The 24,819-nt window shown below is 36.7% G+C and overlaps 2 protein-coding genes across 13 annotated transcripts in view; both read right to left on the reverse strand.

Moving 5' to 3' along the window:
• TRIM37 (tripartite motif containing 37) overlaps window positions 1-4,838 on the reverse strand; it is a 171,021-nt gene extending 166,183 nt beyond the window's left edge. For 5 of the 8 annotated variants that reach the window (XM_079131362.1, XM_079131364.1, XM_079131366.1 and 2 more), the window contains exon 1: window positions 2,074-2,175. In XM_079131362.1, coding sequence (XP_078987488.1) covers window positions 2,074-2,142 — 69 coding nt within the window. In that variant the 5' untranslated portion in view covers window positions 2,143-2,175. Of the gene's footprint in view, window positions 1-2,073; window positions 2,176-4,331 lie in introns of those variants that run through there. The other 3 variants (XM_079131359.1, XM_079131367.1, XM_079131360.1) reach the window with 3 other exon arrangements.
• Window positions 4,839-6,685: 1,847 nt separating this feature from the next.
• SKA2 (spindle and kinetochore associated complex subunit 2) overlaps window positions 6,686-24,819 on the reverse strand; it is a 32,676-nt gene continuing 14,542 nt past the window's right edge. For 3 of the 5 annotated variants that reach the window (XR_013762475.1, XR_013762476.1, XR_013762477.1), the window contains 4 exons: window positions 17,966-18,052; window positions 12,728-12,904; window positions 12,277-12,559; window positions 6,686-9,942 (listed from right to left, as the gene is read on the reverse strand). Coding sequence is in view for 2 of the 5 variants with exons in the window: in XM_079131483.1 (XP_078987609.1) it covers window positions 12,440-12,559; window positions 12,728-12,904; window positions 17,966-18,052 (384 nt within the window). In the remaining 3 variants the exon portion in view is untranslated. Of the gene's footprint in view, window positions 9,943-10,647; window positions 12,560-12,727; window positions 12,905-17,965; window positions 18,053-24,819 lie in introns of those variants that run through there. The other 2 variants (XM_079131484.1, XM_079131483.1) reach the window with 2 other exon arrangements.

A 24,819-nucleotide genomic window follows, 5' to 3' on the forward strand; every position in this document is an offset into this window, starting at 1 on the left:
GGAGGGGCTTCTTCTGTAATGAACAGGATAGGGTGAAGTTAGGGGAGTTATTTTCTTAGGGGGACTATGGCAGAAGCACACAGGAAACTACTCCCACAGCGCCATATATCCCCTGGCAATCTGGGACAGACTTCCCCATCTGCCAGTTCCAGGAAGTAAGACCTCTGCATCATGAGGCTCGACCTAGTCTGATTCTGCTAAATAAGGATGGCTCCCCACATTGATGTGGTTCAGTGGTAGAGCACTCCTGGGTTCAATTCTCCAGTACTGAAGCAAAAAAATAAAGTTGAAGCTGAAGGAACAGATCTAGGACCATATAAAAGGATGAAAGGCAGAAAGCTGCAAAAGTAGTTATTTCCCAAAGTAGATGCATTTTCCCAGAAACCTCAGAGTAGAGAAGGCCAGCATCAATATATAAGAAATAAATGTTCATTCCTATAATTTCAGCAACTTGGGAGGCTAAGACAGGCTGGGGTTGTGGCTCAGTGGCAGAGCACTTGCCTAGTATGTGTGAGGCACTGGGTTCAATTCTCAGCACTGCATGTAAATAAATAAAATAAAGGTCCACAAAAAATTCAATTAAATTTTTTTTTTTTAAATGCAAGACCTTCATCAAAAGAACTGAGTCCATGGCTGGGATTGTAGTTCAGTAGTAAAGTGGATGCTGAGCACATGCACTGGGTTCCATCCTCAGCACCACATAAAAAATAAAGGTATTGTGTCTATCTGCAACTTAAAAAAAAAAAAAAAAACCGAGTCCAGATGCATACTCTATCAATTAATGAGCTACAGTGATGGAGGTCAATTACTAAATCTCTCAGGCTATGGTTCCATTATTTATAAAATAAAGACTATTATAAAACCATTTATAAAACAACCAGAAGAATATGACACCTTACAAGTAGATGATGCTTTATAATTTCTGCATTACTTTTCAGCTTATTTCATTTAATGCCTAACCACCCTGTGAGGCAGATTGTGTCATATGAATCCTATAGTTGAGGAAACAAGGCTAACAGATTTAAATCTCTCCTTTAATCAGTATGAGAACATCATATGTAACTCAGGCCTACTAGAACCACATGGTATAGTGGCAAAGAATACAGGTTCTAAAGTCAGACTTATTGGGTTCAAAGCCAGGTTCAACATTTGCTAGATGTGTGACTGGAAGAAAATTACTATAGTGTTACAGATATTATTCTTGACAAAAGGATATTAATCTTTTTTAGGCAAGAATAAGGAAACAAATTTTCAGGTGAATTGCACATTAGACGGCTTTGATTTTCTCAGTAAAGGAATATCTCAGAGTAATGTGAGCAATGCATTTTTCAACTGTGCTCTGCAAATGTCCTCCTGGATCCCCATAATCAAAGTAAGTTCTTCCATTTTATATCTTGAGCGTTCCCACAATTTTATTTAAGGTATCTGCTTATTTTCAAGGTTTGCTGTTGGTGGGTTTGGTTTGTTTTTTTTTTTCCTTGTACTATGGTTTGAACCCAGGGGCACACTTTACCATTACCTACATCCCCAGTCCTCCTTATTTTAAGACAGGGTCTCATTAAATCACAGTGGTGGCCTTGAACTTGTGATCCTCCTGCCTTAGTCTCCAGAGTCACCAGGATTAAGGTGTATGCCACTGTAGTCAGCTTGTATTCAAATTTTAAAGCCACTAGATTACATTCATCTCTATGGTCTCTTGTAAGATTATAATGTGATTCCCTCAGACTAATGCTCCTACAAAAAAGGCACTCTGTCGTTTATCTTCATATCCCTCAACCCCAAACATAATGCAGGCAAACATTACAAGCATTTTTTAAATGTATAGATAAGTTAATAACTTATATACACTAAAATTATAGTGAACTTTGTTTCCAGAGGTACCTAGCTATGTTCAGACATCTCATGGCAGTATCACCTACTGTTTACTTCCATACAAACTGATGGTACATTAAAGAATCTTCATTCAAGAGACATTTTTAAAAAGGACACAAAATGTAAAGTAAGACATGGAAATGGTTAATCCTTACATTAGATCATATAAACTAAACACATTTAAAAAGAAATACAACTTACCCTAATACAGCTGAAACAACAAAGCTTGGAGCAATGAGGACACAGGCGAGCATCCCGCAATTTCTCCATACAAATGAAGCATCGGAAAACCTCAGCAATGCTCTTAAAATAATGAAAGATGTAAAGTTCCAAGATAAGACTACTGAATCAAAAGTTTAAAACATGCTAAAAATAATTCACCCAATATTTACATCTATTAGAGGCTAACACCTTAGTTTTGACTATATTTGCAATCAGAAATTAGCTACTCAAGGCACAGGGTATACCTCAGAATATCTAGAAAATGTGGGATTTTTTTAAGCTTGACAATGAATCTATTCTAAGGAAAAGATATGAAATACAAAGATGTCATCCACAAATATTTTCAATGAAGGATTAACAATAATGGAAGAATCTAGCTATAGCCCAGTGTCCAAATATTAAGTAAATTATGGCAATTATGACACAGTCACTAAAAATATTTCTTGATTGATGGGCATGGTGGCCCAAGCCTATAAACCCAGCTTCTTGGGAGGCTGAGACAGGAGGATCAAAAGTTCAAGGCCAGTCTGGACTGGACAATTTAGCAAGATCCTCTTAAAAATGGGATAGGGATATAGCTCAGTGGTAAAGTCCCTTGGGTTTAATCCCCAGTACCACAAAATAAATAAAACAAAAAATGAGGAATGCATGTGTGGGGCTAGGGATGTGTGTGTGGTACTTGCCCAGCATGTGCCAGACCCTGGTTTAAATCCCTAGTACCGCAAAGAACAAATACGAATTTGTGTTTGATTTAATGATACAGAAAATGCTTATGATCTATTATTAAGAAAAAAAGGTAGTCCATGTGATTGAAAGCACAATATGAACTTTATTTTTTTCCTGCAGTTTCACAAAAGAGAAAAATTGCTTTAATAATTAAGAAGGGAAACATTGCCAAGTGTAGTGGTGAACATCTGTAATCCCACTGACTCAGGAGGCTGAAGGAGGATGATTGCAAATTCAAGACCATCCAGTCTCAGCAATTTAGTGAAGACCTAAGCATCTTAGGGAGACCCTGTCTCAGGAAAAATTATAAGGGCTGAGGATGTAGCTCAGTGGAAAAGCGCCCCTGGGTTCATTCCCCAGTGCAAAAAAAAAAAAAAAAGAAGAAGAAAAAAAAAAATTTAGAGAACTATGTATTCTACTGGCAGTACATTTTTATCCAGAAAGAAACTAATTCATAATCCAGAAATCTGAATTTCTGTCCTGACACTGAGACCAACTAACTAAGACTGAGAATCTAACCCCTACTGAAAATTTTGATGGCAACCATATGAGACTTTGGGAAGAAAAACAACTTGTAAATAGAACGGGATTATCTTTGCAAACTTCAGTTGAATCATTTTTTTGGAAAAAACTGACAAAACAAGAAAACACATGAAATTAAGTATTTTTTTTAAGTACTGATATTTAATTTTCTTTCCATTTCAGGAGAATTACACTCTCCTAAAACAACGGAACTTCACAAAACTTTTATAATACTTTCACCTGGGGAATTAAGGAGAAAATTACTCATTGAGTCTCATCATGATCGTGAGATGCAGACTAACTCCATGAGGGTGGACAAAGAGATCACTGGAAGAACTAGTTTCCAAGTGGAGTGGTCCAAAATACAGTTACCCTTATCAAGAAACAAGGATTTCGTATTTTAGTATTTGAAAGGTTCGAAATTAGGCAATCATTACGTAATTATGCCCATAGCTGGAATATTTTCATAAGGGCTAGGATATAAAAATACCCCAACTATGTGAAATCACAGCTCAGATATGAAAAACTTTGTTATAGATACTATGGTCAAATCAGATAGTACGAAACTTATATATACATCTCAATGGAGGAAAGGCAGAAGCCTGCTAGTATAACACAGGGAGGGAAAAGTGATTATCCATTGAGATGTGAATCCGCTCTCACAGCACCCCCAAGGAGTAGCGGCGAGGAGCAAAGCATGTCCATCGGATGAATTTGCAATTTTGCTCTGCACGGGCTGTATTTTGCAAATAGTCGGTGGGAATAAGTTCAGGTGCCAAGACATCAGCACCTGACTGCGGAACAATCTCGAGTAGGAGAAATCCGAAAGGGCTGCAGAACAAGCCCCAGGCCAGCGCTCTTCGCAGCGGCAACCATGGCACGGGGAAACGGAACCTGCCAGAGGGACACACAGGGAATGGCGCCCCGAATAAAAAGTGCTCACCAGGTGGCGGGGGAGACCAACCACCACCCTCCACAACACCCCTCACCTCCACACTCTGTTCATCCATTGCCTCCGGCTCTCGGCGGGGCCCCCTGCGACCCGCGGAGTCCGTGGTCTGCCCTGTTAGGCGCCGGCCCGAGGTCGCCAGGTCAAATCGTTAAGAACAGCCTGGGCCCACGTCAGGGGGCTCCGACAACTGCCCAACCTGCGCGCCCCATCGCTTCAGGTTCTGTACCGACTACCCCCATTTCGCCATTTTTATCCGCGCGCCCGCCCAGGGGCACAGAGGTAGGGCGAGCGGTGGCCAGAGCTCCTTCCTCCCGCCTCACCCGCCAGCGAGGGACCGCAAGAGAGCCTCGGCCCACGTGACGCGGGCGCGAGCGTATCTGAACCGCCACTGGACCCCGGAGGGGGCTGGTCACAGGCTAAGAAGGCGCCGCAGAGAATTCGCAAACACCAACGGTAACCAGGGCAGCTAGAGGCGCGGCAGCCGGGTAGGCGCCGCACGCATGCGCCTAGGACCCGGGAGGCGGAGAGGCGGGCGCCTAGTTCCCGCGGTGCGGGGGAGAACACGAGACTTGGCTAGTCGCTGCCGCAGGGTTGCGTGTTTTGGGCCGAAAGCTGGCGCCCTCCGCCGTAACTCCCCGCTTCGTCCTGCTCCGCCCTACTTAGCAGAGGGACGGTGCCCCACCAGCCTCAAATATTAGCGCGCCAAAAACTAGAGCCACCTGGGGTGATTGTGGAAAACGCCACACCCCTAGGTATTCTGATTCCTACTAGATGTTGGGTGGGGCAAGGAAATCGGAGTTTTCAACACCCAGTCTCGGTGAACCGCTGCAGGTGATCTGTGGTCAACACCTTTAGAAATCCTTGTACAGAGAATTCCTGGTTAGTTCTTTCTCGGGGAGGAAGCAAATTCAAATATTTCTGACACCCCTTAGTGGAACTGCAAAGCTCCAGGTTGTGAATACTGGGGAGGTGTTTCTCATTTTGGTGATGGGAGAACAGACTATGAAGACAACGGACCCACACCCCATGGCTTGCTTCCTTGTAGATTGAATTAAACTGTAGCCATGTGACTACTGAAATAGCCAAAGGATCTCAGCTGTATTCACCTTTCCTATACGTGGGATCTGCTTTTCTACAGTTTACTGTCAGAAAAGAGATGTAGATTGCAGAAATTGAAGTTGTGAGGCAATATACATACATAAAATTCTTATTTGTAACTCATTTTTCCTTTCCAGTTTATTGCAAACAGCTATTTATCAATACCACAACTTAGAGTACGCATGTAGGGAATTAATAACCTAGAATACCAGGCGTTTGAATATAAAGTAGTGGACAACGAAGTTTTAAATGTGAGCCACAGACAAGATATAATTTAGTAAAATCTGGGACTGAAAATGCTTTCACTAAAAATTATGGTCTTGTAAAGACAAAGTGATGGTTGCACAACGCTGTACTAAAATGTACACTTCCAATTTCTTAATTATGTTACGTGAATTTTACCTCAATTTAAAAATTTATTTGAGCGCCCGGGGTAGTGTCGCAGGCCTGTAATCCCAATGGCTCAGGAGGCTGAGACAAGAGAATCACAAGTTAGAGGCTCGACTTAGCAACCTTGGCAATTCAATGAGGCCTTTAGGCAACTTAGTGAGACCTTGCCTCAAAATAAACAAAAACAAAAACGGTAAGGGGTTATAGCTCATTGGTAAAGTGTCCCTGAGTAAATCCCCAGCACACACAAAAATAAAAAAATAAAAATTTGTCAAACAGTACAGTAATTGCGGTTCCAAGAATAATGTGAACTGGTTCTTGCTCCTAAGGAACAGTGCAGTAGATAAAACAAAGTACAATATATGATAAACACTAAAATAAGTTATATATTTGCCCAAGAAATTTTTTAAAAATGTTAAGGACTTATTGCACTAGTTCAAAACAGTGAAAATTAGAAAAACCTGGACAACTAATTAGGACCCTTTGGTTGTAAGCACAGTCTCATTCTGACTAACTTGAGTAAAGAAAAAAAAATTAGTTCAAAGGATACTGTAAAGTTCATCTGCCAAGCCCCGGGGTTGAGGAACCTATTACCTGCTCTATCAGAGTCCCTTAAGGCTGGCTGTGTTCCCCTTTCCACAACATTCATCTCCTAACTTGCTGTTGTTTAACTTGTTAAATAGCTTAAATATCTCTAGATAAGGAACTAACAAAAATCATCCATGTACTGGATTACAGTTGTTAAAAAGAATGGTGGATGTATATGTGACATGACAAACATATTTAAAATGAAAAAGAAATTAGCCAGGTGGGGTGGTTCACACCTGTAATTCCAGCAATTTGGGAGACTGAGGCAGAAGGATCACAAGTTTCTTTCCTGGACTGTAAGCAAAACCACTTCAATATTAATAAGAATTTGTTATGACCTCTTTATGATAGTACCATTTTTTGACCACCATCAATTAACATCACAGCCCAGAGTCATTCCATGACAAGATGGGATAATATCAATTGCCTAAATACTGGAGAAAATTTCTATGTGATACCAAGGTATAACTTTTCTGTGTAATTAAAAAAAGCAAGAGTACCTTCTGTTCTTGAAATATTAAAACTAGACAGGACAATTTCATTGCAGCTACTCTCCCAACCTTGTCAGTTGTTATAAATTGTTAATGGGCAAATGCTAATAACAAATTTCAAAATCATATAAAAGTGAAATTCTATAACCTGCAGATACCTTCCATGCATTTTTGCATTTTTCCCAGTATTTTCAATGCTATTTTTTTTTTGACACAACACACACACATACACAATTTATTTAAGGTTTACTAAATACAGTACCAAAACCTATGGCTAAATTTGTTAAATGTCTTATTATCCTACCAACCATTCTCACACTGAACAGTTAAGAGATTTGGTCAGGGTCACAGCTAAAATTTAAAAACCTAGTACAGTAGTTGTCCTCCCCCCAACCCCGGCCAAGGTGGATGCCTGAAATTACAGATAATACCAAATTCTATATATACTAGTTTTTTTCTATGTCCTGATGCATTGCATCACTGCTTTGATAGGTCATTTTAGGCAACCTGACTGGATTAAGAAATACCTAGATTATGGGTGTTTCCAGAAGAGATTAGCATGTGAGTCTGAGTGGACAAAATGAAGATCTTCCCTCAGTGTGGATAAGTACCTATCCTTGGCTGGAGGCCAAGATAGACAAATACAGAAGGTGAATTGGTACCTAAGAACTGGGAAAGACTCTTCTGCTGCCTTGGACATCACAAGTCCAAGCTTTTCGAACTTTGGAGTTCAGAACTTATACCAGCAACTCCCCACTCCTAGGTTCCCAGACTTTTGGTCTTTTAGAAGTTAAACCAGTTTCTCTGTTTTTTAGATGGCCTAATATAAGACTTCTCAGGCACCATATAGCATGAGTCAATTATCCTAAGAAATCTCCTCTCTACAGCTATATATATATATATATATATATATATATATATATATATATATATATATATATATATCCTATTAGTTCTCTCTGGAGAACCCTAATACAAATATAATATCAGAATGTTCAAAATCTGAAGATTGGATTGTATAGAGGAAAATGAGGGGTGAGAAGGAAGGAATGATGGTGAAATGAGACAAACATCATTACCCAATGTACATGTATGATTACACAAATGGTGTGACTGTGCCATGTCCAATCAGAGAAATGAAAAATTGTGCTCCATTTGTGTACAATGAATCAAAATGCATTCTGCTGTCATGTATAATTAAGTAGAACAAACAATAAAAAATTTTAAAAATCAAATGTTAAACTAGTTTCGATTTAAATAAAACTTTTACTAGAGCTACAAAAAAAAGAATGTTCAATCTGATAACTCAGATGGCTACTAAATGACTAAGTCAGGTAGCGTATCCAGCATGGATGGATACACAGGACAAAGGGATGGAGTAGGATGGCACAAGATTTATCACACGAGTCATAATAATGTGAAATTTAAAACCTAGGAATTGTTTATATCCAGAATTTGACATTTATTATTTTTGGACTCTAGTTGACCACAGGTTACTAAAACCATGGAGAGCAAAACTGCAGCTAAAAGAGGGGACTACTGTATTTATATCTTAGGTATGACTCAAAAACCCAATCTTAATTATCAAACTGCAGTACCTGCTTCTCTCTGCAATTTGGCATGGCTTCAGCATTTCCATAATAATTTCTTGATTATTCAATAATCTCATTACATAGATACACCATGATTTATTTTCCTATTCACCTATTGGCCAGATATGTGTATGTATTGCTATTGTAAGTAATTCCATCATATCTTTTATTTTTTAGTATTGAAGATTGAACTGAGAGCCTCATACATGCTAATCATATGCACAACCACTATCCCACAATTTTTTTTTTTTAACTCTGTCCCTATTTTGGTGTTTCGTTTGTTTTTGTGGTACTGAGGATCAAAACCAGGTCCTCCCACATGCTGAACAAGCACCCTACCACTGAGCTACTTCCCCAGTCCTGTCCCTACTTTGGACAATTACCTTGTTGCCAATAATTGTTTGAAAATAAATAGGGAAACTGGCTCACCATATACAAAACTGATAAGTAGAAGATACATGCTCCAATGTAACTTTTATCTACTTCCCCCCCCCACACACACACAGAAACCAGGTCTCAGTTATGTTGCCCAGGCTAATCTTGAGCTCAAAATCCTCCTACCTCAGTCTCCTGGGTAGCTGGGATTATAGTCATGCACAACTGGACCTGGCTTTCTTTCACATGAAATGAACAATTACAGAGCTAGGGATGTAGTTCAGGCTAGGAATATAGCATGTGCAAGGACCTGGGTTCAAACTACACTGCTGGAAAAACAAACAGTAATAAACCCAGCCTGAAGGAAAACAAAGGGATGACTGAAATACCACAGGGACAGTCTAAAACGGCATGTGCAGACAAGCTCATGTTGTTTAACATTAGCAGGCAGAAGGAATAGGGGGAAAAAAAAAGTGAGGCTATCACAGAAAAGCCAACTTATTACATTAGCTAGGTTTTATGAGAGACTACATATCATATATTAATGATCTCACCAATAACGATTGCCATCTGCAATCAATATTTCAAAAAATGAAAGTTTTATGCAAATAATTTTTTAAATGTTGCTTGTTCTTTACTTTCTAAATCATACTCATTTACACATTGACTCCTGAAATATACATAAACATTACTTTATGACAAGACAGAGTATCTACATTATCTCAACTACACAAAAAGAAAACAAGTCCAAAATAATATTATGGGACTTCCTTAGTTAAAACTACAAAACTAAGGATATATATGTAAATATATATTTAAATCCCTGCATTCCCATTCCTTTTATTTTTTTCAGCTAAATTTTATACAAATAATATCTGCTCTTATAATTTCCACTCAGATTAAAGGCATCATACCCTGTCACTCAAGCCAAACCTCCTTCTCCTTTACCAGCCCCCACCTCTAATAATCAAGTGTTAACAAGACATTGTCCTAAATTTCTCTGGAACAGATCTCTTCATTAGTTTCCTTTTGCAAGTCCATTTCTTCATAAGTCTGTTATGTGAGATTTTAATTGCTCTATCACAGTTTTCTCCTCTTCAGTCAGTGGTGACAGCTAGAAAACAAATGACAGAATTTTTATTTCAAAAACCTTCAAAGACTGTTAAATTAGTTAAATTCTGCTTCTTCACATCAACAAATTTTATACCAACAAAAGTTTATACTACGTATATAATCACAATTTTAGGAAGACAGGGTTTTTTTTTTTTGTTTTTTTTTTTTTTTTTGCGGTACTGGGGATCGAACTCAGGGCCTTGTGCTTTTGAGGCAAGCACTCTACCAGCTAAGCTATCTCCCCAGCCCTGGAAGACAGGGAAAAAATAAATATTTGCTATCTGTATACAAGGTACTATAATGTTTGAGATTCCAAAAGACATTGTTATAAAGACAAAGAAAGATGACCAAGAAATCAAACAATTTTAGAACTAAACAAAACTAAATAAATCATGTTCATATGTCATATTCTAAAAGTACTTTGAAAAGGAGAAGTGAACAAAAATAGTCTCGAAATTTTCTCATAGAAATAAGAGGCATGGACTAAATTTGGAAGAATAATTAAAATGTTTTTAGCTGCAAATAATAAACATTTCAAAATAGATAAACTATAGAATTTATTATCATTGCAAAATAAGTTATGAAGAAAGACTTCAAAGCTGACTTACTCTGTATCTTAACCACCTTGAGGAACTCCTCAAGGTTTTCTCCAGTGAGGAAACTTCCTAGATACCTACTTCCAAACTTGCTCTCCTCACATACCAATGTGATTTAATGGAAAATCCACTCCCCTTTCCAATCAAATATGTCCCTAGATCTGAGGATAGAACCAGTTTCAACTCAGTCATGTGGCTATAAGGGAAGACATACATCTCAAAAAAATTTGTACTATGATATGCAAGAAGGAAATAGACAATAAGAAAACAGCCAGCCAACACTATCCACTAAAAGCTGGAAGAAGCAAGAGCAAAAGCTAAAGGAAGGGAACAAAGGAAGTTACAAAGGATTTTCACAAAGCACCAGTCTGCATGATACACAGTGTTATATAGGAAAATAATAGAAGATACAATTTGAATCACTCAAAGAGTTACAAACCTTCTTCATTATATAGGTCATCTCTAGAGAGACTGCCAAATCTGGAGCACAGGAAACCTACAGAATCAGAATCTCTAGGGCACTGCTGTCCAATAAAACTTTCCGTGATGCTGAAAATATTCTATATCTGTACTGTCCAACTAAGAGATGAATCACTTGGATTTTCAATTTTATGTATTTAAATTTATATACCACATAATGGCTCTTGGTCAGCCTAGATGTCCAACACCTCCAGAAGCTACACAATTCTGATATGTAGCTGGTGTGACTGACCAACATTTGTCCAAAATATTCACATGGATAAAATCATATGCTTTGCTGCAACCCAAACAGTTACAGATTCACTGAGAACTAACAAGTCTTTCCAGAATATCATTTACTACCATTGAAATAGAAGAGGGAAATTCTGTCTCAGCACTGAAAAATTAATTTTAAAAAGAATTCTGGACCAAATTTATTGGGTTATTAACCTGTGAGAATTTCGCTGGCTACTAGCCCATAATTCAAATATCTTAAGCCATAATTTAGTGCAAAGCTGGCAGATTAATACAACGCAGGGAGCCCTTCTTTGTTCTCATGCCCACAGCATATAGTGCTATTTTCTGCCAGGGCCAAACACAGTATAATATACCATTTTAAGAAGCCATTACCAGTTAGCACCTGAGATAAAAATTTATTGGACATCCTTCATCCAAATAATTTAGTTCTACACTTTGATTTCTTCAACATATAGCCTATCTCTTCTTTCTAAAGTCCCAATATTCCTTGATAGTAAATAAAAATGCTGCCAAATCCTTCAATTATCTTAGTGCCTAGGATAGCAGATCATATCCTTTTTCCTATTCCAACTTATTTAAAGAGTTTTACACATCAGTGATACAGACTCCCAATTCCAAGGATTCCTACACTAAATGAGATGGGGATGAAGAACGGAAGGAGAAAATGAAAGGGGGAATGGAAGTTAGGTCCACCCATGCCTGACAACTCAATTAAAGGGAAGCAGAATTAAAAAAAAAAAAAAAAAAGAGGGCTGGGACTTTTCAGTGGCTGAACACTTGTCTAGCATGGCTGTGAGATACCATAGCAGGGGGAAAAATGTTACTGATATAGATGTTTTCCAGACTTCTCAGTCTTATTATTTTTCATAAGAACCAGCAGAGTGGGTACATCTAATAATTATTAGTAAGTTCTCTTTCACCATGATTAAGTAATACAAGACCGCATACTTCTTCGTTAACCACGTCAAATTCACATGCCTGATTTTAAAATAAAAGGACATGCAAAAAATTATACTTCATACCTCAGGGTATCAAGAAAATCTCTCCAGGTGCAGTGGCACATGCCTGCAATCCCAGAGACTTGGGAGGCTAAGGCAGGAGGATCACAAGTTCAAGGCCAGCCTCAGCAATCTGGTAAGGCCCTTAGCAACTTAGCAAGGCTAAGCAACTCAGTGAGATCCTGACTCAAAATTTTAAAAAGGGTAGGAGATGTAGATCAGTGGTAAACTGTCCCAGGGGCTGGGGATGTAGTTCAGTGGTAGAACACTTGTCTACCACTTGCAATACCCTGAATTTGGTCCAGCACTAAGAAAGAAAAGAAAGAAGAAAAATAAATAAACAAAAAACCCCATTTCTATCAATAGTTCAAACTAACTGCTAAATTTTAAAATACAAGTTACTCAGCATTCATCTTTTAAAACAACATTCAGAACTAAAACTATACAAATCCAACTGGTCAACTGAAAACATTACCTCCAGGTCTGTTTGCTTTTGTAGTTCTTGTATCATGGTCATAGTCTTATTCAAAGTAGCATAAATGTGGCTCTTAGTCTCTTTCTGCTCAACAGCAACTGGTTTAAAACGTGCATATAAAGTTTGATAGCGAGATTTTATCGCAGACAAATCCTTTAAGACTGTAACTGGATTTTTCTACATTAGGAAAAAAATTAATGTATATTAAATCATAGGATGGAAAAAGTTAGGTTCTTTTTTGAGAATTAAAGCATACAACACATTCTACCAACCATTACATTAAACAATGTTCATATTTATGCAACCATGTAACAGAGGACGGGAAAAAAGAAGTATAAGACCTAGATCCTTGGGGCTGGGATTGTGGCTCCAGTGGTGTAGCACTTGCCTAGCATACCTGAGGCACTGGGTTCCATCCTCAGTACCACATACAAAACCAAATAAAATAAAGTTTAAAAAAAGATAAAAAATTATTTTAAATAAAAAAGACCTAAATCCTACTCTCAAGGAAATTATAGCCTAAGTACAGAATTTATATGTGTAAATGTAAATATATAATAAAGTAATACATAACAATACTGTATGATACATATAAAATAATGTGTATATATACCAACATTAAGCAGCAAAAAAGGTCACTTTAGATATATACTATTTGATGCCTAGTTCACATTCATTATTACACAATATTTCTAATATGATTATAATGGTGTTCAAAAGAAGACTAAAGGCACTATTTGGATTTGTTCATTAAAGAAAATTACTTGATGCACACCTGTAATTCTAGCTACTCAGGAGGCTAAGACAGGAGGTTCACAAGTCAAGGCTAGCCTGAGCAACTTCAGGAGAGTCTATCTCAAAATAAAATGTCAAAAAAAGGTTGGGGTTGGGCATAGTGGTTCACCCCTATATCTCCATCTACTCAGGAGACTGAGGCAGGAGGATTGCAAGTTTAAGGCCAGTCAGGGCTTGAGTGACTTAGACCCTATCAAAATAAAAAAGGGCTTTTAAATTTTAAAATCCAGGTAGAGCACACCTGTGTTCAATTCCCAGTACCTAAAAAGTTAATAACAATAAGATAACTTGAAACCACTTATAAAATTCTTAAACACTATCATAAGGCTAAGTATGAATATCAATTTATTTTATATACATAAAAATACAAAATTCATGCAAATTCAATCAACCATATTTATAAACTATGTTGGTTCTTCCAACTGATTTTGCAATATAAATAGCTATTGTTTCATAATAAGACATCAACTAGTTTCTCTTGCCATTTGGTACTATAATTATTTTCAATCCCTGATGGTTCTGACCTATTGTAAACCTCTACTCCCTCTATTACCCATCCTTTCCTATGTGGCACATGACTTCAACAATTGCCTTGCTATAAAGATAGAAAAGGTTCAGTAGAAACCCTATTTTCCTGGCTTTTCATTCTAAAATGAAAACATCTGTGGACATTCTCAGCTTTATTCAGCCCTAACACTACCATTACCATTACTGTATCCCCCCCATATCATTCAGAACCTTAAATTTTTCTGTATTTCAATAAATTTTTAAATATTTCCCTTTAAACAGACATAAAAATATATAGTTGTATCTTCCCTATGTGCAGGGAACGGGGATTAATCCTTTGTCTTGCTTCCACTTTCAGTTAAAAACTAGTTCATTTTTCTTACTCCATTCACCACCAAGCTTTAGAACCTATAATAATATACTTCCTCTGTTTAATATTAACTGTGTGAGGTGAGATAAGCCTATAATCCCAGTGACTCAGGAGACTGAGGCAGAAGAATTACAAGTTCAAGGCCATCCTTAGTAAATTAGTGAGACCCTGTATGAAAATAAAAAATAGGGCTGGGGAGATAGCTCAGTCGGTAGAGTGCTTGCCTTACAAACACAAAGCCCTGGGTTCGATCCCCAGCACCACAAAAAAAAAAAAAAAAAAAAAAAAAGCATTGGATTTATGAGCATTGATCTTATATCCTGCTACTTTACTGAAAATAAAAAATAAAATGGACTGGGGATGTCGTTCAGTGGTAAAGCATCCATGAGTTCAATCCCCAGTACCAAAATAAATACAAATAAAATAATCAAAAGATCAAGCTTGCAGCAGAGGATGTAACTCGGTCATAGAACATATGCTCAGCATGCACCAGATCATAGGTTTAGTGTCTAGCACCAAAAAAAAGTCAAGTTTAGTATATAATATATAATTTTCCAGTCCTATTCTCTTCCCTTAATTCGTTTCTGGCCTATATTCTTAAAATAAACTCTTGGGGCCCAGCGTGATGGCACACACCTCCTCGGTACTAGAGCATCCCAGGGTTTAATCCCTATTACTGAAAACTATAAATTAAAAAAAAAATTCTTGCTGGTCACAATGGCGCACACCTGTAATCCCAGTGGTTAGGGTGGCTGAGGCAGGAGGATCGAAAGTTCAAAGCCAGCCTCAGCAACTTAGCAAGGCCTTGAGAAACTAAGCAAGACCCTATTTCTAAATAAAATACAAAGAAGGGCTGGGGATGTGGCTCAGTGGATAAGCAACATTGGGTTCAATCCCCAGTACTAAAAAAAAAAAAAAAAAAAGAAAGGGCCCCAACAAGTGACAGTATAATTAATGAAGAAATCTATACAATAATCATAAAATCTTACAGCATAGATAAAATATTCCAAATGTTCTAAGAGATGGGTAAGGGGACAAGGTGGACAGAGGCATGAAGAAGAAAGCACACAAAAAGTATCAGGAAGAAGAATGACATCTATTTCTCAACAGCAACACTGCAAGCTAGAAAACCACAAACCAATGTTATTAAAATTAAGAGAAAATAATCTTCCTGAGTGCAGTTACATATGCCTGTAATCCCAGCTCCCTGGGAAGCTGAGGCAGGAGGATTGCAAGTTCAAGTATAGCCTGGGCCACTTAGATAGACCCTGTCTCAAAATAAAATAAAAAATATCAAGTAGCTGCATGATACAGCACCTCATCTGGGTTCAATTCTCACTACTGCAATTAAAAAAAAAAAACTCCAATCTAGAATTCTATATTCAACCAAACCGCTCATCAAGAAAGGAGGCTGAATTAGTCATAAACTCATAGAAAAAAATGAAGCAAATTATGAAAAAAGGATAAGCAGCAGCCAGGCATGGTTGTCCACACCTATAATCTCAGCTACTTGGGAGGCTGAGGTTGGAGGATGACAAATAGAGGCCAGCCTGGGCAATTTAATGCGACCCTATCTCAAAGTGAAAAATAAAAAGGGCTGGAGATGTTTATAGCTCAGTGGTAGAGCACCTCTGTGTTTAAACCCCAGTATCACAAATGAATAAATAAACAAAAGGAAAAGCAGGCATAGTATTCAACAGGGTTTAGACAAAAGCAATATTTAGTCACAATATAAATATTGAATATTGACTTATCCACAAACTGTGAAGACTGAAATAAATATGGGTAGTATTTCATCTCTATCATCTATAGTAAGAATTATTAATAATAACAGCTCATGTAGAACACTTCCTCTGGATCAAACAATTCTAAGCACACTGCATGTTAACTAATTTTATTCTCTCTCCACCTATGGAGTATGAATAATATCCCCATTTTACAGTACATGGAGGTTAACTGGCTTGCCTAAGATCACAAGGCTAATAAGAAGCAGAGTTGGAATTTAAATTAGAATCATTTATATCCAGGAAATCAGTAGATATTTCAGATGCCAGGAGAAATGTAGTATAAACATACTATTTAGAAATACAAAAGAAATACTAGGGCTGGGGTATAGCTCAGTGGTAAAGCATGTGTTTAGCACATGTGATGCTGTCAGTTCAAGTCCCAGCACCAAAAAAATGAAAAGAAAAAAAAAAAAAAGACACTGAAATAAACTAGTGGCCTTTTTGAGGGTGGGACAGTATGAAGCAATGAACTACTTTTTGAAATGACAAGTTTTATACTTGTGTGACTCTTCAAATTATATACATTTAATTTGATAAAAATAAAAGTTCAGAGTTGGGAAATAAGTGAGAATAATCAACTGTGAGGCAACAGTGAATTATGTAAGTATTAATGACTAAAAAATAAAGCAACTCATAAGTAATATGTCCAGAAACCTATACATGTAACTCAGAAGAAATATCACAAACTTACACCTACAGATGAAACAGATGAGAGATGGAAGGTAGAGGAAAGCAGGAGCACTACATGAAAAGTTTACCACAACAGTACTGGAAAGACAATGACTTGGAAGAGTCCTTTAGTCAGTCAGATGGTACCATTGGACCGCAATGATTGGTTGTTCTTCCGTCAGAAAGAAAAAGGAGAAAGGAAAAAGAGCTACTTTCAGAGCTAGAAAATTCAAAGTAGATTCCCATAGAATTCTGAAATTCCGTGAAGAGTAAAAACTGAACATTCATGAAATTTTCCCAATTTTGTATAAAAAGTTACTTTAGTTCATACTTCCACCCAATTAAAAAAAAAAGTTTTAATGTATGGAATTTTTTAAAAAACTGAAAAATATACTATTTCCTGTCTGTGAGCAGGTACTGAAAAGATATTAATGTTAACCAACAATGCCTGGAGATTATTTGCTTTTATCCCATGAGCATATATACTTATAGCTATGATTTTAGGGAACAAAAATAGAGTTAGTCAGTTATTTAAGTATAGGCCTATAATCCCAGACTACTTACATAGGATCATTTAAGCCCAAGAGTTGGAGACCAGCCTGGGCAACACAGTAAGAACCTCACCTCAAAACTAAATTTAAAAAATAAATAAAAATAATAGAATAAACAGCTAATATTTCAAAATAACTGAAACTTGGAGTAGATATACATAATTTTATGTAAAAACCACTGTTCATAAAATATCAAATAGCAAACTTAATAGCATATCGTATCTTCCTCAGAGAATATCAAAACTGCCAGGACTTCTTTCCTTACAGCCCTAGAGGTAGCAATATTGTCTCTTGAAATTTCTGAGGCTTCCATAACTGGCTTGTTTGTATCTCTAAATTCATTCTTTTGTAAAAGTCTGAAAAAAATAAGAAAAGTAGCCACAAATTTCACTAATTATTGGTATAATCTATTATGCTGTGACCAAGTTTCCATCACAAATCTTTAAGACTCTATAAACTTAGTAACATAATTATTATAATCTATGTCTATGAGAAACATTATCAGAAAATCTTTTTACAAAATATTCAGTTACTTAGGTTTAGTTTTTTCATAAATTACCTGGCCTGCTGAATCGGGTTGATTTGTCTTGAGTTCGTATTCCAGTCTATACTGAATGTAATCCAGATCAGAGTCAGCTTTCTGGAACTAGAAATTAGCACAAAACATTATTTTATAACCCAAAAGACATATTAGTAAATACGATACTTTATTTTCTTTTCTCTTCACATTTTTTAATATTTTAATAATATGCAATAAACTCATTTTCAAACTATCAAGTTATAAAGATAGTTCAATGGTTAAGTGTTTGCCTATCATGCTCAAGGCCCTACGTTTGATCCCCACCCAGCACCGTCCAAAAAAAAAAAAAAGGGAAGAAAGTATGTAAATAAAAAGTATACAGCCATGTTCAGTGGCGCACACTTGTAATCCCAGCAGCTCAGGAGGATGAAGCAGGAGGATTATGAGTTCAAAGCCAAAGCCAGCCTCAGCAAAGGCGAGGTGCTAAGCAACTCAGTGAGACCCTGTTTCTAAATTAAATACAAAATAGGGCTGGAGATGTGCTCAGTGGTTGAGTATCCCTGGGTTCAGTCCCCATACCAAAGAAAAAAAGTATGTAAAACATCCATTATCTAGCCAAGTTACAGTGGCATCTACAATTCCAACAACTCCAGGGGTTAAGTCAGGAGAATCACAAGTTCGAGGCCAAACTCAGTAATTTAGTGATGCCCTGCCTTGTTTGTTTTCTTTTCTTTTCTTTTCTTTTTTTGTACCAGGGATTGAACCCAGGGGTACTTAATCACTGAGTCACATCTGCAGAGCCCTTTTTTATTTTCTGTTTTGAGACACAGTCTCACTAAATTGCTTAGAATCTTGCAAAGTTGCTGAGGCTGGCCTTAAACTTGAGTTTCTCCTGCCTTAACTTCCTGTGCTGCTAGGACTACAGGCGTGGACCATTGCACCTGGCAAGGTCTTGCCTTAAAAAATAAAAAAGGGTTGGAGATGTAGCTCAGTGGTAAAGTGCCCCTGGGATCAATTCCCGGTAACTGCTCCCAAAATCCATTATTCATAACACCTGGCATCTATTAAAAATTTTTAAAAAGTGGCTTGGGAGGCTGAGGCAGAAGGATTGTAAGTTCAAGGCCAGCCTCAGCAACTTCACAAGGACCTACACAACTTAGCAAGACTCTGTCTCAAAATAAAATATAAAAGGCTGGGGATGTGGCTCAGTGGTTAAGTGCCACTGGGTTCAATCCCAGTAAAAAAAATATTTTTTTTTAACTACCTAGGACTGGGTGTGTGTGTATGTGTTACCGAAGATTGAACACAGGACTTCACACATAATAAGCAAGAGATATACCACTGAGCTACATCCACAGCCCTGCCAGAAATTTATTTTATTTTTCCATTACTGGGGATTGAAGTCACAGCCTCACAAATGCTAGACAAGTGCTCTACCACTAACCTACATTCTCAGTCCTTTGTTCTAAATTTTTATTATGATTGCCAGACATGGTGGTGCACACCTGTAATTCCAACAACTAAGGAGGCTGAGGCAGGATAGCAAGTTCAAAGTCAGCCTGAGCACTTTGCAAGGCCCTAAGCAACTTAGCATAAAACATAAAAAGGGCTCAGTGGTTAAGTGCCCCTGGGTCCCTGGTACAAAATAAAATAAAAATTTTATTATGAGATAGGGTCTCACAAAATTTACCCAGGCTGGCCTCAAATTTGGGATCCTAAACCTCCTTAGAAGGTTGATTACATATGCCAACTGAGAATTTTGTTTCTAGCAAAATTAACCTTCAGATTTAAAGATGAAATAAAAACCTTCCATGATAAACAAAAGCTAAAAGAATTCAAAACTACAAAGCCTGCACTATAGAACATTCTCAGCAAAATATTTCATGAGGAGGAAATGAATAGAACAAGGAAAAACAGCAAAGGAAAGAACTACACTAAAGGAAAGGTCAATCAAAAGAGAAACTAAGTCAAGTTAAAATCAAAAATAAACCAAAATGACCTGAAATACTATAATAACCCTGAATGTTAATGGCCTAAACTCATCAATCAAAAGACATAGAATGGCAGATTGGATTTTTTTAAAAAAAGACCCAACAATATGCTGTCTTCAAGAGACTCACCTCCGAGGAAAAGACATCCACAGACTGAAGGTGAAAGATTGGGAAAAAAACATCACTCAGATGGACTGCATAAACAAGCAGGGGTTTCTATCCTCATATCAGACAAAGTGGACTTCAAACCAAAGTTAGTCAGAAGGGATAAAGAAGGACATTTCATACTGCTTAAGGGAACTATACACCAAGACAAAACAATCATAAATATATGTGCCCAAAACAATAGAGTATCTATGTACATCAAACAAACCCTTCTCAATCAAATAGACCACAACACAATAATACTAGGTGACTTTAACACACCTCTGTCACCACTGGATACATCTTCCAAACAAAACCTAAACAAAGAAACTACAGAATTAAATGATACAATCAATGATTTAGACTTAATAGAGTATTTCGTGCATCCTCAAGCAAATACATTTTTTTCTCAGCAGCACAGGGATCTGACTCTAAAATAGACCATATGTTATGCCACAAAGCAACTCTCAGCATATACAAAAAAAAAACAGAAATACTACCCTGCATTCTATCAGATCATAACAGAAGGAAACTAGATATCAATGATAAAATAAAAAATAGAAGTCAGTCCAACACCTGGAGACTAAATAGCATTCTACTGAATGATGAATGGATAAAAGAAGAAATCAAGGAGGAAAAAAAAAAATACAAGTAAATGAGAAAACTGATACAACAATGAAATTGAAACAATTTAAAAAACTGACAAAACAAAAAGTTGGTTCTTTGAAAACAAAGTTGATAAACCGTTAGCCACACTAACAAAGATAAAGAGAGAGAAAACTAAAATTACTAAAACTCATGATGAAAAAGGAAATATCACAATGGATACTACTGAAATACTTAAGAAAATTGGAAACAATTTTGAAAATTTATACTCAAATAAAATAGAAAAACTTGAATACATTGACATATTTCTAAATACATATGATCTACCCAAACTGATGCAGAAGGACATACACAATTTAAACAGATCAATTTTTCAAGCAAAGAAATAGAAGATGCCATCAAAAGTCTAAAAACCAAGAAAAGCCCAGGACCAGATGGATTCTCAGTCGAGTTCTACAAGACCTTCAAAGCAGAATTAATACCAGTAGTCTTCAAATTATTCCATAAATAGAAAAGAAGGGAATCCTTTCAAACTCATTTTATGAGGCTAGTATCATCCTTATACCAAAATCAGACAAAGACATATCAAGGAAAGAAAACTTCAGACCAATACCCCTCATGAACACAGATGCAAAAATTCTCAATGAAAAATATATTAAAAAGATGGTGCACCACAATCAAGTGGGGTTCATCCTCAGGATGCATGGTTGGTTCAACATACAGAAATCAATAAACATAACACATCACATCAACAGACTTAAAGACAAGAATCATAAGATTATCTCAATACCTGCAGAGAAAGCATTTGACAAAACACAGTACCTCTTCATGTTCAAAACACTAGAAAAACTAGGGATAGTAGGAACATTCCTCAACATTGTAAAAGCTATCTATGCTAAGCTCATGGCCAACACCATTTTAAATGGAGAAAAACTGAAAGCATTCCCCCTAAAAACTGGAACAAGAAAGCGATGTCTTCTTTCACTACTTCTATTCAACATCATCCTTGAAACCCTAGCCAAAGCAATCTGACAGATGAAAGAAATTAAAGGGATACAAATAGGAAAGGAAGAACTCAAACTATCACTATTTGGCAATAATATGTTTCTATATTTAAAAGATCAAAAAAATTCCAACAGAAAACTTCTAGAACTCATAAATGAATTCAGCAAAGTAGAATATAAAATCAACACCCATAAATCAAATGCATTTCTATACATAAGCAATGAATCCATTGCAAGAGAAATTAGGATAATTACCCCATTCACAATAGCCTCAACAAAAATAAATACTTGGAAATCAATCTAACAAAAGAGGTGAAAGACCTCTACAATGAAAACTACAGAGCACTAATGAAAGAAATTGAAGACCTTAGAAGATGGAAAAATCTCCTATGCTCTTAGGCAGAATTAATATTGTCAAAATGGCCATACTACCAAAAATCTTATACAGATTCAATGCAATTCCTATTATAATCCCAATGGCATTTTTCATAGAAATAGAAAAATCAATCATGAAATTCATTTGGAAAAATAAGAGATCCAGAATAGCCAAGGCAATCCTTAGCAAGAAAAGTAAAGCAGGAAGCAGCACACTACCAGACCTTGAACTATACTACAGAGCAATAGTAACAAAAATGGCATGGTATTGGCACCAAAACAGACATGTAGGCCAATGGTACAAAATAAAACATAGAAACAAATCCACATAAATATGGTTATCTCATACTAGACAAAGGTGCCAAAATATACACTGGAGGAAAGACAGCCTATTCAACAAATGGTACAGGGAAAACTGGAAATCCATATGTAAAAAAAATGAAATTAAACCTCTCTCACCTTGCACAAAAATCAACTCAAAGTAGATCAAAGACTTAGGCACTAAAACAGACACCCTATACCCAACAGAAGAAAAAGCAGGCCCAAATCTTCATCATGTCAGCTTAGGACCTGACTTCCTTAACAAGACTCCTAAAGTGCAAGAAGTAAAATTAAGAATCAATAAATGGGATGGATTCAAACTAAAAAGCTTCTTCTCAGCAAAGGAAACAATAATTTGAAGAGAGAGCCTACAGAATGGAAAAAACCTTTACCACATGCACCTCAGACAGAGCACTAATCTCCAGGATATATAAAGAACTCAAAAAAACTAAACAACAAAAAACAAATAACCCAATCAATAAATGGGTAAGGAACTGAATAGACATTTCACAGAAGAAGAAATATTGATCAACAAACATGAAAAAATGTTCATCATCTCTTGCAATTAGAGAAATGTAAATCAAACCTAAGATTTCATCTCACTGCAATCAGAATGGCAATTATCAAGAATACAAGCAGTAATAAGTGTTGGTGAGGATGTGGGGGAAAAGGTACACTCATACATTGTTGGTGGGACTGTAAATTGGTGTAACCACTTTGAAAAGCAGTTATGGAGACACCTAAGAAAACTTGGAAAGGAACCACCATTTGACTCAGCTATCCCATACCTCAGTTTATACCCAAAGGACTTAAAATCAGCATACTAAAGTGAAGCAGACACATTAATGTTTATAGCAGTTCAAGTCATGTTAGGAAAACTATGGAACCAACCTAGATGTCCTTCAACAGATGAATGGATAAAGAAAATGTGATATAAATACACAATGGAATATTACTCAGCCTTAAAGAAGAAAGAAACGATGGCATTTACAGGTAAATGGATGGAACTGGAGACTATCGTGCTAAGTGAAATAAGCCAATCCCAAAAAACCGAAGGGCGAAAGTTTTCTCTGATAAGAGGATGCTGATCCATAGTGAGTGGTGGGTAGGGAAGAATGAAGGAACATTCAATTGTAGAAAGGGAAGTTAGGGGAGTACAGGGAGGCGTGGGGCAGGTGGGGATGGGAAGGGCAGTGGTTTGAGACGGGTATTATTACCCTATATACATGTATGAAAAACAATTTTAATAAACAAAAGTTAAAAAAAAAAAATTCCCTCTGAGCTGGATGTAGTGTCACACACCTATAATCCCAACAGCTAGGGAGGCTGAGACAGGACTGAGAGTTCAAAGCCAGCCTCAGTAAAAGCAAGATGCTAAGCAACTCAGTGAGACCCTGTCTCTAAATAAAATACAAAATAGGGCTGGGGATGTGGCTCAGTGGTCGAGAGTCCCTGAGTTCAATACCTCGTACCCCCAAACCCCGGCCACAAAAAAAAAAAAAAAAAAAAAAAAAAAAAAAAAAAAAATCCCCTCTGAGCAAAACCTGGTAGTATGATTTGGAGTATGTGATAGAATTTCTAGCCCTGGTATCACTAGCCAGCAGTGTAGCCTTAAGTGGGTGTTCTTCTTTCTGGGTGTGTCTCTCTTATTATAGGAAAGAATTATTTCAGGTAGCTTTCAACACTATAATTCTATTATCTCCTTATAACTACAAATAAACATGTTTAACTTGTCAAAATGTTAAAACTTAGTAAAGATAAATGTTGCCTTCTTTCAATAAATTCTGACATTTAAACCTCAGATTTTAATCCTTACAGTGAACTCTCCTACTGTTTTCTTCCTAAACAAGGATGATTTTTTGTTCAGTTTCATCTACACAGTTTCTGCAGCCTGCCTCATTGTTCTTCCCAAATACCAAAACCCTATAAGCAATATTGCACTACTCAGAGCTATTTACACAGCAGAGACAATATTGATAGGGTCCTAGGATCTGGTGATTAACAAGAAACTTTTTGGTTACACAGTAGGAAATCTACTGACCAATTATGATGATCCCTAAAATACTACTAAACTTCACTCACAGCCCTCCTCATAAGTAAGCCTCGTAGAAGACTTGTAAAACAGTGAGGTGTCTGTATTTAATAACTTTTAACTAATTATTTAACCTTTATTATTTTTAGGGGAATTAGAATTTTAAAGTAACACTAGTGATTGTGTTTAAGCCCAAGCCATTTATATATCAGAAACAACCAGTTTTCCTCTAAATCAATAATAAAAATAAATGGAAAGGTTATATATTGACCACAAGGGCAATAAAAAAAAAAAAAAAATACAATTTAGCTGGAAAAATCTATGGAAATCATTGTCAAAGTACCCCAAGAATAACCAATTTTCTTTCTGTTGACTGGACATCTTTGGAAACAGACTGGGACCAGAAAAGATAGTCCATAA

Source organism: Sciurus vulgaris (assembly GCF_902686455.1).
Source record: "Sciurus vulgaris genome assembly, chromosome: 3".
Lineage (NCBI taxonomy): Eukaryota > Metazoa > Chordata > Mammalia > Rodentia > Sciuridae > Sciurus > Sciurus vulgaris.